Source organism: Dysidea avara, chromosome 12 (assembly GCF_963678975.1).
Source record: "Dysidea avara chromosome 12, odDysAvar1.4, whole genome shotgun sequence".
Taxonomy (NCBI): domain Eukaryota; kingdom Metazoa; phylum Porifera; class Demospongiae; order Dictyoceratida; family Dysideidae; genus Dysidea; species Dysidea avara.
In genome coordinates, this window is record NC_089283.1 from 18,984,243 (window position 1) to 19,000,913 (window position 16,671).

Consider the following 16,671-nt stretch of genomic DNA (forward strand, 5'->3'; position numbering starts at 1 on the left):
CATTCTCGTGTAATGTGGCATTCAGAGTCATGGTTACAGCTTTATTGATTATGCATACACTACCACATGCAAAGCAAGTTATGTATTTTGGAGATCAACATCTGAGATTATAGTGATCTTAGATATCCAGGATTGTACTTAAGTGGCAGCTGACTGTTCAATAGTAATCCTGAGATTGGTCATCAATTGCAGATTGTTGTAAATAGCAAATACTAAAGTTAAGTTCTATCAAATTGAGCAGCTAGTTAAAGGAATAATTACAAGCCACCTACACAGGCTATTCCTATCATTCATCATTAATTAAGTCATCCAATTTTGGCCGTAGTAGGCATGTATATGCTAGAATGTCTTATATGCAGATAGCTATAGATATAGTCAATGTTTAGTAGGCCAAAACTTGCCAATAGTATTATAGTATACAGGTACATATATGCATGGGTGTATGCACATCACTACACTAATAGCTATCTTTTCTTGATAAACACAACAAAGACAATAACATAGTGATTATCACCATAATCAAAACAATGATGATTGAGGTTACTAGAGCAGCTATAGTAAAGCCTATAATAACAGTCCTACTTAATGTGTAATCACACATATGCATACCTATCACTTGGCATGAATGATATTCCTTCAGTAGGATTAACTGCAGCTTGTTGTACATCTGGAACATTAGATAACAATGTAATGAGAGGCAGTATAACTGACATGTGTAATGAGCTGATCATATTGTCATCTCAGGAATGCTCCATACAATACACATACGTATGTGTGTATATCAGGGATGGATCCAGGAAGTGGCAAGGGGAGAAGAACATCTAGGCCAAGATAAGGTGGTCAGGAGAAAACTTCTCTAGCTACAGTGTTAATGTACACTCAACAATATTTGAATGTGTGCACGTGTGTGTGTGTGTGTGTGTGTGTGTGTGTGTGTGTGTGTGTGTGTGTGTGTGTGTGTGTGTGTGTGTGTGTGTGTGTGTGTGTGTGTGTGTGTGTGTGTGTGTGTGTGTGTGTGTGTGTGTGTGTGTGTGTGTGTGTGTGTCAGAAGCAGAAGTGTAGATATTTGAATGTGTGCACGTGTGTGTGTGCGTGTGTGTGTGTGTGTGTGTGTGTGTGTGTGTGTGTGTGTGTGTGTGTGTGTGTGTGTCAGAAGCAGAAGTGTAGAGTGTGTATCATGTAATGTAGTGTGTGTTGTGTAATGTAGAGCATGTGTGGACATGTAGCGTGTGTTGTGTGTGTGTGTGTGTTTAAAGTTTTGGAGAATCAACCAACCAACAGTAGATATGCATACTCTGTCCAGTTAAGCTGAGCTTTCCAAGGACAAGCTATCATCTCAGGATGAGCTTTTCAAGGTGTGTGTGTGTATGTGTGCGTGTGTGCGTGCGTGCATGCGTGCGTGTGTGTGTGCGCATGTATTCTCACCCATTACACGATAAAAACTAACATTCATTGACACGTTGCTGCTGATCACAACATTACATTGAAAGATGTTATTGATATTTTCCAGCAAGTGTTAACAATTAACAGAGGAATGTATAGTATGTGCACTGCAAGTATTACAAGACTATAAATTATGTAATATTATAGTTGTATCATGGCCCAAGTGATTTTCCCGATATGTACACCCAAGCTCGAGGGTTGCTAGGCCTGAGAGTGTGGGTGTACATATCAGGCAAATCACAAGGGTAAGTGGCTAAGAGTCTGCAGGTGATTTATCACCCTAGCCAATACGAGACCGACTACTGAAACTATTATATAGACCAACTTGTAGCAGCAACTGATATTGTAACTATGTTTGTTAACATGAATGGGCAAGTCCTAAGGGTATCACGGAAAATTGGCGGTACTGATCCCACATCAATGTGATATGTAGGAGATGATCCATTGAATAACTAAATGTGAACTATCATCTCCTACTGATCACATTGTAGCTATGTCCCACAGGAATAGACATCACTTTAAAGGTTATATCTATAATACTACACTGCATGTGTAAGGAAAATATAAGAATTTAAGTTTGATTAGTGATCATATATAGAATAAAGTAGGGATACAAGGCACAACTGTAGATATACTAGTGGATATTATAAATCCCTACTTCAGTCTATACACATACTTAAGTCCACTAGTATATCTGCAGGTGTAGACAATCTCCCTTGTTTCCCTACTTTTTTCTATTATCACTAAGGCCAGGCAAAGTAGATTACTAGTTTCTCATCAGCCACTTAATCAATTTTGATGCAGGAGGGTGGTCATTTTTTATTGAAGGAAGTACCCAAAATCACAGCAACAGCAGGCTATCTGTCATTACAAGGATTATCAAAGGCCTTCTTAAAGCTGATGCCTACACTTTACCACTTTTATGAAGCAGGAAATGTTTTCCGTTGCTCACGTGGGTGCAGAAAGAAAAACAAATATACGTACATGCATACAAACATACAAACACACACAGAGGTTTTTTGGAAAACAATTTCAGTTAACCCCCACCGGATGTGGGTGCACACCTAAGAATTTTAAGTTCGATTAGGCCAGGAAAAGTTGATTTATAGTTTCCCATCACCCGTCTGCATCGCCTTCCACCCTGTGGCTTCTACATTTACTACTGCTGCAGTATATGCACTAACATTTCAATGTTTAGACAAACTGGTTATCATTTTCAGCTAAAAATGGCTTATGCTATAAGTAGCCTGTATGTGAGAAATGAAGGCTACACAGAACCAGTATAAACCTTCCTGGTAGGTAAGCTGTCGCTTTGAGGCAGTTTAGGCACAAAAATGGGTAAAGCAAGTCAGTTCCTGAAGATGCTATGAATACCTTTCACAATGCCAGACATAAAACAACCCATATCTGGCTTTGTAGGCTACCAGTGGATTCCATGTATAAATAACTATGATTGCTTGGCAACTATGGAAATCGTGCAATACATAACATAAATAGTTAGCTTTGAATAATTGATTTAGGTAGAGCCAACAAGCATTGCTACAACTGAAGAGTTCAGAGAATTATCTGGTTCTAAAAATTGATAGAAATGAAGCACGGTAATATTATATACTCACAAGCATCTTAACATTCCTTCCTGTTTATATTTTTGATGCATTGCCACATGCATAGGAAAATGCACTACTTAATTTCATAGTGTTTATATGGGTGAAAAGAAAAGCAAATTCCTGTGAGTCCTGCTCATTACATGAATCATACAATGCTATATCCGTATTATCAAAATTTTAATTACACAGTCAATACTAAACAAACAAATTGTAGTCAAGCGACTGAAGCGAGTGGGGGTAGTGTGTTATCTATGTTCCTTTTGAAATCATTAATGGAGGGTGAATTATTCCTTTAAAGTTGTCCTGGATAATGACTTCTACATTAACAATTACAACATTCCTAATCCGTTCAGCACACTGATGCGTGCATGTATGTATGTACTACGTATGTATATGTATATGAATGTTGCTATGGTAGATTGCTATGGTAGACTATATGCATGTTCAAAACAAATTGTAGGCATTAATTTATAATATGTATACGTAGCTATCAAGTCAACTCAATGATGCATGTATACATGTGATATGGAGGGTGTACTATAAACAAGCATCTGTACAGTGTTATGAATGCATATCATTCCAATACACTATAATTTCATTCAAACGTTTAATCTAAGAAAGCATTGACATCTTCTTGTTAGTGGCAAAGCAGCCATAATTGACATACTCTTATTCATTTTGTGTGGTTAGTTCTTCTGCATTTCACAGAGTATTACTTTGAAGATTCTGACAGCAGTCTTTATCCAGGTCCCTAGTGGGATAGCACTTACAGAGAGAACATCTTGTTGCTGTGCAGTTGTGCAGATTACGTATTAGTAAAACTGTGTCATGCATGTCTTTATGCTTAAAACATACATAGATGCAAAACGTTAACAAAAATAATTTACCTGCTCTATTACAACACAACGGACAAACAGACGTATAAACACATCTGCAATTTGCCTCCATACAGAGATTCACCTACGTGCCTACATTTGTTACACTACTTACTGTTCACATGTCTATACATTGTGCCAGTAATGAGTGGTGTTTTATTGCTCCACTGAGCATGCATAAGTATATACAATAATCGAGCATACGAATTGATGATGTGAAGAGTACATAACACTCTTGATGACATTTATGGCACTATTTTCAGGAGTGTAGCTAAGGGGGTTTCCAACAGTTACAAACAGTGGGGTCTAGGGGCACAACTTCCAGCTGCTGAGACCCTAAAGGTCTAAAACTGAAAAAATTGCTATATTACATGGATGATTACTCTACATTAATGTTATACATATATATATATATATATATAGCCAAGTGTTCATTTTTTAATATATTATGAACTCTAGCTTGATACAGCGAATCCGTTATATTTATACAACCCACTGGAAACAGCTACAGTAGCTAGTGGGATCTATAATATATATGTACAAGGCATGAAAATAAGGATGTTAATTGTGCGTCATACAATGCAGCATACAGGCAGGCAATTCCAAGTACATTACAATAACATTATAGCAATACATATTTCAGTTACTGGTAATCAATCATGCTTGCCCTAGGATTATTGTAACTGATCAATTCATGTTCAGTTTGTCAAAACAGGGTTTTACTAAAAGGCTTCAGGCCTATAGCTATACACAAAGGTGCTTCAATTCTTAGTTCCCAGAGTACGAGCAACAACAAACACACTGGCAAAATCAACATGTAGGCTGTCTAAGACACTAAAAATTCAACACAGTATAATTATTAAACTAGTCATGTAAACCCAGCTATTTGATTACTGATTTGATTTTTAACTCCACAAAATTGTCTGAGCTGTTCTTTACAGGAGTAATATTATTTATTATACCGGTATAGCAACACATACTGTTACAGAATACAAAAGCAAGACATAATATTATTAAGTAAATAATAATAATATGGTAATCATGACTGAAGGTATAACAAGAGAAATAAGCTAACTTATTAATGACAACAATACAGAGACTCTGATAATCAAATAAGGAATGCCTTAATCAATTGCAACTGACATTGGAATTACAGCTGATGTTGACTAACCATATTGAGAATGGTAAAAAAATGTTGGTTGTAGTTGCTAATGATGAGAAATGTCTTATCACAATTTCCTCAAAATTGCCACAATAAAATTCCAGTAACCATAACATCAAGTCCACTCCCTATAGTATCCACAAATTCAAATGTTTCATACTGCTTTTGTCAACATACTTAATTACCATTTCCATATATGCTCTGGGAAGCAACTTATGGAGAACTAGAACTGTTTGGTGAACTCCTCCTTAAGAGTTTCTTTAGCTAATTGGACAATATTCAAATTATGCGACATGCCAACATCAACTGGGAGAATGAGTTTGCTGACTTATAGACATCAACACTATATATGTGGAATGTGTTTCATATTTTACTAAAATTGGTTAACAAGTATGTTCCCTCTAGATCATTTTCTACCAGATTTTCTCGCCCTCCATGACTTATCTAAGAAGTATTGTGGGCAGTTAAATCTAAGCATAAAGCATGGATTAAATAATTATATAAATAAATACTTAAGTTGAAATACTAAAATAAAAAATATGAATACATAAGTGGGGCTGAAAACCGTGATCAAGATTTAGATACTCTAATAGAGCAGTCACTCTAATAAAGCAATCAAAGTATTACAGCAGTGTGTAGCAAGCTATTTAAGGACTTTTATGTAATTCGTAGCTGGTGAGGTGGGCAGCCATTGTCAGCTGGTTGTGACCTTTTTTTTGTCTCACCTTACCAAACAAGAGACAATGTAGTGCCTCAGTTCATTTCCACCCCTGGTCAGTCCCCCCCCCCCCCCCCCCCATATCAACTACTTCCTCTGCCACTGTAATCTACAGGGAGACTTCTAATGTAGCTGAACTCTTATACTACATGGTGAATGGTTTGTAGTTTAACCCTCCACAACCGGAGTGACTCATAACCTAACTAAACTCTCTACAAAAAGAATTGCAACCTAGTTAAACTTTCTACAGGATAGTTTTCTTGTATGTAACTAAACTCTCTACAATGGTGCCAGGTAATGTAAGTGAGTTTCTAGGATGACTTGTTTCCAGCTAAACTCTCTAAATGGTACAACATTGCACCCAGTGCATGTAAGCAACCAAACATTTAATCTTAATTATTAATTTTATTGTAGATTTGAATAAACAAGCTACTAGTAACACTAGCAATACAAAACCAACTCAAATTACACAATACACATGCACAAAACATAAACAATTGTGTTATGATAACAAGTATTGACACACATTAGCTTCACTGAAAATATTGATGTACATATATGGTTAATAAAAATGATTAATTATAGTTTCGCTTTTCAGTCTCATCAGTTACTACTGGTAATGTTATCCTCCTGCATGGCAATATCATAATTATGATCGACATATTCTCCTTCTTTTAGAGTAGTTGTTAAATGACTTTCATTAAAAGGAGACGATGTAACCTCCAACTGATCATATATGGCAGCAGCATTAACACTTTCATCACAAACTGTTGTATGGTAGACATGAAAATGCTTATGTTGAGATGATTGAATGTTACTACTGTTAGCCAAGTTAGGGAATGTCAATGTTACTGTATCTCCTGTGTCACACGGATAGCAGTTTGTAGCATCTCTAAGTATTGGGCAATTTACAACGTTCATATTTATGGCAGTTTCATTATTCCTATAAGGAATGGGACAGGTTGTATCAGTTATGCTAGAATTCACATTAGTAACTTTGTGACTCATCAGAATGTTGACAATAGGAAGTGGGTCTGGTACCAGAGAAATGTTATGGTTGCAATTTTGAGGAAGTGGTAGGCCAACATCATCATCATCAGCTACAATTTTAGTGTCAGTTGATTGAGAGTGATCCATGATAACTTGGCTTATTTGGTCATCAGAATCACCAAGATACTGTACGTCAACATCATCATTACAGTATTCTTCTTCTGAGGACTCACTGACATTTATCACACAATGCATGTTTCCATTTGTTGTGTCAGTAATGAAAGACATCTGCTCTGTTGTAGTAACTGAGCTCATGTTAATACCACTATCATCTTCATTTCTTGAAACTATTGACTCTTCAGTTGGCCTATCACCATGCAAATAATCAAGCATCTGTTGATTGGTTAAGCAGTTTGAACTTATTGAAGTAAAAAATTCTTCATCAACTGTGGGCATTTGTAAACCATCAATCCATACGAAGTCTTTTTCATTTAGATTTTCACATCGACTAGCTTCCTCTCGACCAATTGCTGAATAATCAATGTCCATAATAGATGGTGCCTGCACAGAGAAATGTGTCATTTTTATTCTATACAAAATCTAGTGTAGTATATTACATAATTATACTGTGCATGCAACTGCATCTAATGTATAAAAGATTAACTATTGTGTAAACACAAGTTACCAATTTCTGTACAGTAATGTAGATTATTAGCAACATATCAGTGCCTAAAATAACTTTTAATCAACACTGCACACTTTCTCAGGTAATTGACTCCTACAGTATGTACCAGAAGCAAAGGAAGCACCTTTCTGGTGAGGTGCACATTCAAGGGCATTATCTTTTTTCAATTCCTGGGCCTAACTACATTGTACTATATAGATGAAAAGTAGCCATGCCTTGATGTGCAAACAGTCCAAATGCAACGCGTAAATTAGGAGAGTCTGGGGGCATGTTTCCCCAGGAAAGTTTTGAAAATCAGACTCTCTGAAACTGAATCTGAGAGTGATTTGATGCAGAATAGTATAGTATTGTTTGTATACATGATATGTAGTCATGTTATGCATTCTTTCCCTATAAATTAACACTACACAAAATCACATTTATCACTGCACACTTTAGATTTAACACTACAAATTTGTGCAGTGTTAAGGCCTTATTTTAGGCCCGACACACATATTATGTACATATAGTAATGTTTTGGAAAAGCCAATGTAACAACAACCATAATATTATTCCCTAACTTGGTATCCAGGAAGATGGTTTAATGGTGCATGATGCTATTTAGAAACTTGACCAGTAGTGTTTTGTCAATCGCCTCAGTTATTTAATGCCTCATTAATCACCACATGCACAATGAGTGTCAGGATGCCAGTAGAGAATATTTATAACTATGTAGGAGAGGCTAAATGTAGGCTTGGTGAATCAGTATTGTATAATAGCTGTCACATTGTATATGTATGTGCATATGTGGTCACATGTTGTAAGTGAATGCATGGTCTAGGCCACATAAACAAAAATGCAGTACCATTGTAAACTATGTAGTCACCTAGATTTACATCAGTTCATTAAATGTATGTCTAGCTATTCCTATGCTTCACCTATATCATATTTTCCAGTGCCTTCCTGTAGTGAAAACATCTAATAGGCCATACATATATGTTCAGTATTTTTGTATTACTTTTAAAGGAAGCATTCCTGGTCAAGCCATATTGTTATAGTGACTTCAAGGAGCATTAGTTAAAGCTTCAGATCTCTACGTACAGTGTATGTAGTTTAACAGTAAAATCACTTATATTTTTTTTATTTGATTGTGGGTGGGTTAACATTATTATGAGTAAGTAGATTTTTCCATTGCTGGTGTTCTGAAATTTATGACTAAACACATGCTAGTATCCATGCACGCATTGTAAAAGAGGGAAATAAACAAAGTACTGTGCATGTTTGTTTACAGGTTGATGACTTACCATTTGGGAGACAATTTCTGCTTTGTAGTCTGCCATACAACACCAGAGTAGCTTTCTAAACAGATGATACATTGTACATGAATCTGGATCCACCAGTAAAAATGTATTTTGTTCCACGCACAATATAGTTTTGTAAATGTACATAAGATATGTGCCACTATTGTTATTATATGATTATTGTTTTAAAATTTGCAAGGGTAATAGACTCGAAAATAAAATGAAACAATAATAAAGAGATAAAACATCATTCCTTGGCAATGGGTGACAATTGCCAAGGAATGATGTTATAGAAACCATGTTACCTACAATTGCCAAGGAATGATGTTATAGAAACCAATTTCCTTGGCAATGTTATAGAAACCATGTTACCTACATGTTGAAGGTTATAGAAATATAATCAATGTTATTCAAAAACCTATTAAAACACATACACTACATGTAGCTAGCAAATACGAATAATGCATGGCATCCAATAAATTGGCTGAAACTCCATTTGGTATTCATCTATGCATTGTACGCTAACCTTTTGCCAGATACTCCACAGCAAATAATGACAGCAAATAAAATCATGAAAGCAATCACAACTGAAATGATTAATCCAGCTAGAGCAGAGCCTATAAAGAAATTATATATGTCACAGTATAGAGAGACTTTATATGACACAACCTTTTATAAGAGAATCGACATCTGAAGAAGAATGATTGGTAATAGAATGTACACTTTGGGAAGGGTCCAAATCTGTGGGCAACACAAGTGATTACATTTCAGTTGGTGCACAACATAACACAGGTTATATTAAACTGTTAATTTATGCCAAATCATGCATATTATACAGCACCAATATATACTTCATGAAGACATGAACATATAAGCATGTATGTGTTGTACAGTAGAACAGTATCATCTTCTCTTGACTGCTTACCTATTCTGTAAAATGCTTCAGTAGACACAAGCTGGTTTGCTTTGACAATAACTTGACAGTAGTATACAGTATTATTTTTTAGCAAAGATCTTTGAATATTGTAACGATCTTTGTAAACTGTTGAGTTGTCTACAGTTTCCCCTGATATATCATTAACTCTTCTCACTACTTCATCATTTGTAATCCATACAATGTCCACACTACTAGTGATACCTCTCACTGTAGTTACATTACATTCTAATAATCGTGGATCACCCACTTGTTGATTGTTGAGAGCAGTCACAATTACATTAGGAGTGGGAACTAGAGAATAAATATAACACAACAGTTACCGAATATTACAGTCATTTGTGCAAACAATTTTTCACTTCATTACCCTTACAAAAAGTGACTGTTATATTAGGGTAGTTGAAACTTTAAGTGACACTGGCAAGTGATGTCATACAACACTGGTCACACATGCACTTAACATTGTTAGTTATACATATCTAGTGTTTTAGTGGCATCTATATACAGTGTCCTTGCAATATTTACTCAATCATTATGACCGACTGTTCTATTAGAGTATATTGTCACTTTGTCTTATATGCGCACACATGCTCACAAGTCTTTTTTTCTGAGTACACATGTACGTATAATATTTATTTTCATTATGTCATTGTGTTTAATGTCTTTTAATGTGGCTGGCATATTCAAATGCTCTCTGCAGCAATTGCCTTTAAGTGCAATGCACCTTTGTTAGCTATCAAATGCAGTGATCCATACACTAGATACACACACACAACTCACACATCTCAGACAAAATTAATATGCACACATTAATACATATGAAAAAAGTCAAGTACTTACTAATAAAGTTGATCAGTGGAAAGAATTCCACTTTGTTCATTTCAAGCACTGCCACGTTACACTCATACAACCCCTCATCATCTTCACTGAGGTATGAAAATTGTAAAGTACTAATATACTTGGTACCATTGGAGACAGTTGGAGTGATAGTTAGTCTGTTATCATTTGTGATAGTACCATTAGGTCCAGTCCACGTGATATTTACTGCTAAAGGATTTATTCTTTCAGTGATGTCAGCTACGCAATCCATTTCTTTATAATTTCCCACGTGTACATTTTCTGACGAATTAATGATCACAACATTGGGAGTAGGTGCTATAAAAAGCAGTACATATAAATAATTGATCATACAGAGCATATTAACTAAAACATAGAGTTGCCGACATAATTTTGAGCATACATGCTACAGTATTAAAGCTTTAGGCATCATGCTAAGATTTTAAAATGTGCTATGTCTGCACCAAAAGGATTTGTATTATTGCTGAATTAAATATGAAACAATATGTACTTACAGTATTACGTTTACTGTTTCTTGGCTGATTATTTACACTCCACAAGAAGCAACATCAACAGTCGCTTACTCTAATACAACAGTCAGGAATTCTGATACTCTCTAATAAAACAGTCAGCTATTGAACATGATGTTGAGCACTTGAAAACATAATTTTGAGTATTATAAGTATTGCTCAACAGCATAATAAGAAAGTTATTCAAAAGCATAGTTGGCTCAAACGTAATAGCAAGCAAGTATGTATATAGTGTTCTAGTGTCCTTACCATAAAATTCCAAAATCAATCTCGGCTTTTATAAACCTCTGTACCTCAGTGATAGATGGCAATATTAACCAGGAATTATATTATTTTAACACTTAAAAGGTGCTTAAAATTGTAGGTGATTCCAAGGTGTGAGGGGAGCTACTGTCGAGTAACAAAAAATTGAAATTTTAAAAATACATTCGTGCATATTACAAAGACCAGCTGTTGGTATGTATGCTCTCTTCTACAATTTAAAATAACTGCACTATAATAATATCTGCAAAACACCAATGTTGGCTGACCTGAAAATGTGCAGTTTCCTCTTGTTGTAGTTAAATCTGACTTATCGCTGTATTTACTATCTATGTAAGTCACCCTGATAGTGCAAAATGTTTCATTTATCGGAATTTCAAACTCCCAACCATCATATATTTCTGTTTCTGTATTATATGGACAATGTCCCTGTGTAATACAAATAATAACAAAACTAAACATTAAAACATTTTCAATAATTCCTTACCAAGTCTGTGTGGCTGTTACCACAGCTTATCGCAGCTTCACAGTTTTGTAGACGTAGCTCTAGTTCTTCAGGAGTAAAATGCACAAGTGGATTTGGCTTCCATGTCACATTGATGTACTTGTGTAGTGTCACATAGTCTTCCACACAGTTTAAAGTTATGCTAGGTGGTCCAAATTCTGAAAGATAACAACCATTTAAACACAATCACAAACCATTCTGATTATGTGATATCTTACAGCACTTCAGTGTTATAGAAATGATACAAACAATGATGACAACTAATGAAGTGTATTTGATTATTCATAAGACCAAATCCACTGTAAGCAACTCGTAACTGTATGTATAATATTCCTCTCCATAAATAGATTAATGATAAACACAGTATATTCACAGGCTTTAAGCCTTCATAGTGGGATAGAATTCTCACAGAGAGAGAATAATATAGCTAGTACAAACAAACTTTGCACTTACCATGGCCACTGTTCAATTGAAAACTGAGAGTAACAGTTGATAGTATGACAGTCATCCACACCACTTGTTTCTCCATTGTCTATGTATAAAGATGCCAATTGTAAACTCCAAAAGTTTCTAAAATAAATTTGTAATAGATACACTACAGTGTATGTCATTGTGTCTTAGTGTTTAAATACCAGTTCCATAGTTTATGAACTGGTTGAATGCGCGTTATTGGAATTGGGTGAACAATTTTTCAAGTGTGGAATTTTCAGTTGTGGAGTAAACAGCAACTGGGTTTTGGTGGCTCCAGTTGTACAGTTGAAACCTCTCCTACCAGGACCAAATTTATTTGGTCACCTCTGTTGACCTGTCTCTTGTAGTCTATTGACAATTTTTGCTTGATATGGATTTTAAAAAATTTAAATGAGGTTAATGATGGAAGCGAACTGTGTGGGTACCCTCCATTTAATCATTAATCTAATAGTCACGTGTGAGCATTAGTCAGTTTTTAAATGCATGCGTGCTCTCATAATTCATTAGTTTATTCTTATGAGTTGTGGCTTATGAAAAGCTCTCCCTCCTTCCCATCCCATTGTTGTGGTATCACATTCTAAATTCCTACATGCTCAGATATTGTGTATTCCCTAACTATTCTACTACAGAACTAACTAGTTAATTGCTGCCATATAATATTATGTTTTAACAATCCCTTTTTGTGTCTTAGTTTTGGTAGCTGTGCAGGTTTACATTAACAACCACCATTAAGAGCTTTACCAGTTCTGTCTAAATACAATATTTTTTTCAACCACATTTACCATACATAATTGATCATTCATTGTGAGCATGATACTAACACAATATCAAAATAGTATACAGCCCACATGTATCAACTCCACCACACAGTTATGTGCTGATTTCAAAGTGTAAAGCATCATTGATAACATCTAAACTGTAACCTTTACACACCTGATCATTAATCGTGCCATTCAACCATTAAAATAGCTATCAATTATCAATCATAGTCATCAAACTGTAATCTATACTGATATACTATCAAGTACTAGTTCTAGACAACCGTATTATGTTTAGCCATACACAAACTCCCTAGCCGTATGTACTTTCAATACTACTCTGCATAGTCTACTGAAAGTTCAATGTGATCAAGTTTGTGTTACTTGGTGGTCAGCAATCCATGACTGGCACAAAGTAATTTACCATTCAAAGGTGAGAACAAAGAATTAACCATGCAAACTCAGTCAAGTTGAAAAAAATGTAAACTTCAAAAGCTAGGGTGAAACAGTTATGAAACCAAAAGTGGTGGTTGGAATGATGTTAATCAATTTTCATCATATGGGCACAGCAATTGACATTTATAAAATCATCTCAACCATTTTTTGATCACCATGCTCCTTTGATTCACAACTTTTTCACCTTTTGCAGGGGTGTAACTAATGATGTTGTGTGTACTAAGACAAATAATCTATGGCACAGTCAAGCCATAAAAATCAACAATGCATATTACCATTATTTACTCTTGATATTACATTATGCATGTCACTGCATTTATTGTAAAAGATGGAAAATGTTAAGACAATAACCTCTAGAAATTACAGAAACACTGAACCAAATCAATAATAGCTATTTCTCTATATGTACTGTGAAAATTAAATCAAACTCTGTGAAAAGATTTTAAAATACTATCTTGCTTATACCTCAAATTGTTTTTCATCATAAAAACAACTCTAGCATTTGAAGAGCTTCACAGTACTACTAACACTTCATCATCAGATGGAAAAATATAGCTAGTTGTTGCTCAGTGTACCACACATGATATTTAGAGAGTTGTCAAGGTTTATCATGAGTATGTGTACAGTAACTGCAAGTTGCCACTATAAAACTACATCATAGACATGCATAGCTACATTGAAAATGCATTGGGTAACTGGATGACAGCAATAATTTGTAATGCAATGTTGATGGCATATTGGTTTATAAAAATGAGACATTATGAAAATATTCATATTAGTTTTTTGACTATTGTGATATGCAAAGTGGTACAATGAAATGAAAGCACAAAACAGTTTGTAGTATTGCATATTTTTGTACATTCCTGATCAGTGTGGCTCCATAAAACTGGTACCATAACATAGATATACTTTAGCAAAAAGTCATATAGCTCATGCCATGGACATATATGTTATCACCTTTGGAAACAACATGTGTGTAGGCAGATAGAAATTTGAGACTCATAAAGCAACTTAAAATGTTTGCACGGTGTAATGACATTCACAACCACTTTATCACATCCTCATAGTAACTCTATAGTATTCTCCTACTTGGAATTCAATATCTGGTAAATACATCCTTAACATTTTACACTTAATATGCATCAGCTGCTTCCACTGTTTTCAATGAATCAGCATTGCACGTATATAGCTAAAAGCTTAAACTTCCCACTAGGGACCTATGATACAGGAAGTTAGAATCTTACGTACATTAAAACTGTATATTATGTAGAAAAAAAGTGGATGCATACTACCATGCATGCATTTGAAGTATAAAATGATTGGGACAATGATGTTAAGACTTGAAATTTAAATGCAGCTAATGGCCTTTGCTATTGAATTATGAATTTAATTACAAAATATGGTGCTCAAATAAAATTATAGTGAAGCACATTGCTCTGAATTAAGGTAATGCATTGATAGATGATATATGTATGAAAGAAATTATAATTGGATAATGGCTTACTAATAGGCTTATACACATTATGATGCTTGGAACAATACTATGTATGGACTGAGTGGGTTTTACCATAAACAAGCTATAAATATTTAATAGAAAACTACAATTTCAGTGTACATGTTGAAACCAACTCTATATAGTTTGTCACAAGTTTGGTGAAAGCTTGCCTTCATACAGGCAGACTGACAGTGAACAAAATCATTATTTTTAGTACCCAGACATAGGGTAACTTGTTGAACAACTCTCCTCAATGCTCAATTCTCTCCCATACCATGCAAATAGAACATAAATCCTCTTCAGAAATCTCAGCTCTATAACTAACCGATATAGAAATAACAAACCAAAGTCAATTAATTCTTAATCTTGAACAATAATCAGGCACAATAGATGATGCATGCATGGTACCTTCCTTGCTTCCTACCCACAGCTAAAATAATTCAATGCACAAACATTATGCAGTCGGCCTTGAACACTTGAAGTATTTTACTTGCTTACAAGTGGTATGATGGTTTTGACTATTAGATATGCAAAAAATGACACAGTGATCCATAGCATAGCAATTTAGCTAATAAGTATGTAGTTACTTCCGTAATATACACAGCTATAGATTCGTTGGTGCATCATAGCAAAAATAGCTACAGAAATATACGTAGCTCATAGCTAACTACGTAGCACATATATACTTTATACGTACGTATACTTTGCAATGTAAAATACTTTTCGTTTACTAGCTAGCCATACCAATATGTGCTGTTAAAAACTTCGTAGAAAGCGACAGCAATCCGGCAACTGGGGAAGCCTCTTCGTGAGTGAAATTGGCACGTGGACTTCTCAACACAAAGCAGTTGTTTACATATCAGATACCTATTTTTATTCGTAACAAAGTAAGTCGGGGGAGAGAGAAAGAAGGTTGACAATGCTATGACGTCATTATTAGCGGCGGGCGCATTCAGTGGCGTGAAAAATGGTGCGATAAAAGTTAGGCCGTTTCGTATTCTGCAACAGATTTGCATATAGCTACGTGGGGCACACACTGAGTGGATTAAGTCATTAGTTTTTCTAACAGCTTAGGCCACTCCAAATAAATTCTCTGTTTCCCGTCCACCGCCCGCATCTGTTTACTGCCAGCTCTAATTATTCCATTGTTCCGTATTTCTCCATTATTTTCCGGTTATTCTTGCGTACTGATAGGCTCAGTAAAAGCCTTGAAACAGTGTCAGCTCACGTGTCAGCAGTGCTGTCAAGTCAGCACAAACTATTTTTGCAACTTACAAAGGAAGGAACAAGCTTATAAGCATGCTTTTATGGGTGGGGACTATTCTACGGAACGGAACGGAACGGAACGGAACGGAATGATGGACTAAACCACGGAACGGAACGCTTTCTCAAATTGAAGCTTGCAACTTATCATTGCTGAAACTTCCCTTATAAGTTAGCAGTGGCATCTCCAGTGGGTGATTAAACATAAGATAAAAAGAATTAACGGATCGATTGTGGGTTTTTGTTGGTTGTCATTAGTAACGAAGTATTATTGTGGGATGAGCTGTATTAGTGATGTTCATCCATACGGAAGGGAACTTTATGTGAGCTGTTTTTCTTATTTAGACTTTAGAAAACAGTCTGGGCCGGTCTTTCAAGTCATAAAGTCAGTGTATAAATAA

At 35.3% G+C, this 16,671-nt stretch overlaps 1 protein-coding gene across 1 annotated transcript; it reads right to left on the minus strand.

The window, feature by feature from the left end:
• Positions 1 to 6,226: 6,226 nt before the first annotated feature.
• On the minus strand, positions 6,227 to 15,885 carry LOC136241126 (uncharacterized). Its single transcript, XM_066032296.1, has 10 exons — positions 15,752 to 15,885; positions 12,281 to 12,359; positions 11,810 to 11,985; positions 11,592 to 11,751; positions 10,535 to 10,849; positions 9,686 to 9,988; positions 9,430 to 9,501; positions 9,287 to 9,377; positions 8,764 to 8,818; positions 6,227 to 7,356 (listed from the first exon to the last, which is right to left on the minus strand). Exons 2-10 carry the CDS (start codon positions 12,354 to 12,356, stop codon positions 6,409 to 6,411), a joined length of 2,196 nt encoding a protein of 731 aa, XP_065888368.1. The 5' UTR covers positions 12,357 to 12,359; positions 15,752 to 15,885; the 3' UTR covers positions 6,227 to 6,408.
• Between the last annotated feature and the right edge of the window lie 786 nt (positions 15,886 to 16,671).

What these genes read in the sequence shown, in the direction of transcription:
- LOC136241126 (XM_066032296.1), bottom strand. Translation starts at nt 12,356, where the DNA reads ATGGAGAAACAAGTGGTGTGGATGACTGTCATACTATCAACTGTTACT. An exon ending in TCCACTGATCAACTTTATTA is followed by an intron (nt 9,989 to 10,534) that starts GTAAGTACTTGA and finishes TTTATTCTCTAG; the next exon opens with TTCCCACTCCTAATGTAATT. An exon ending in CAGAAATTGTCTCCCAAATG is followed by an intron (nt 7,357 to 8,763) that starts GTAAGTCATCAA and finishes TTCTCTGTGCAG; the next exon opens with GCACCATCTATTATGGACAT.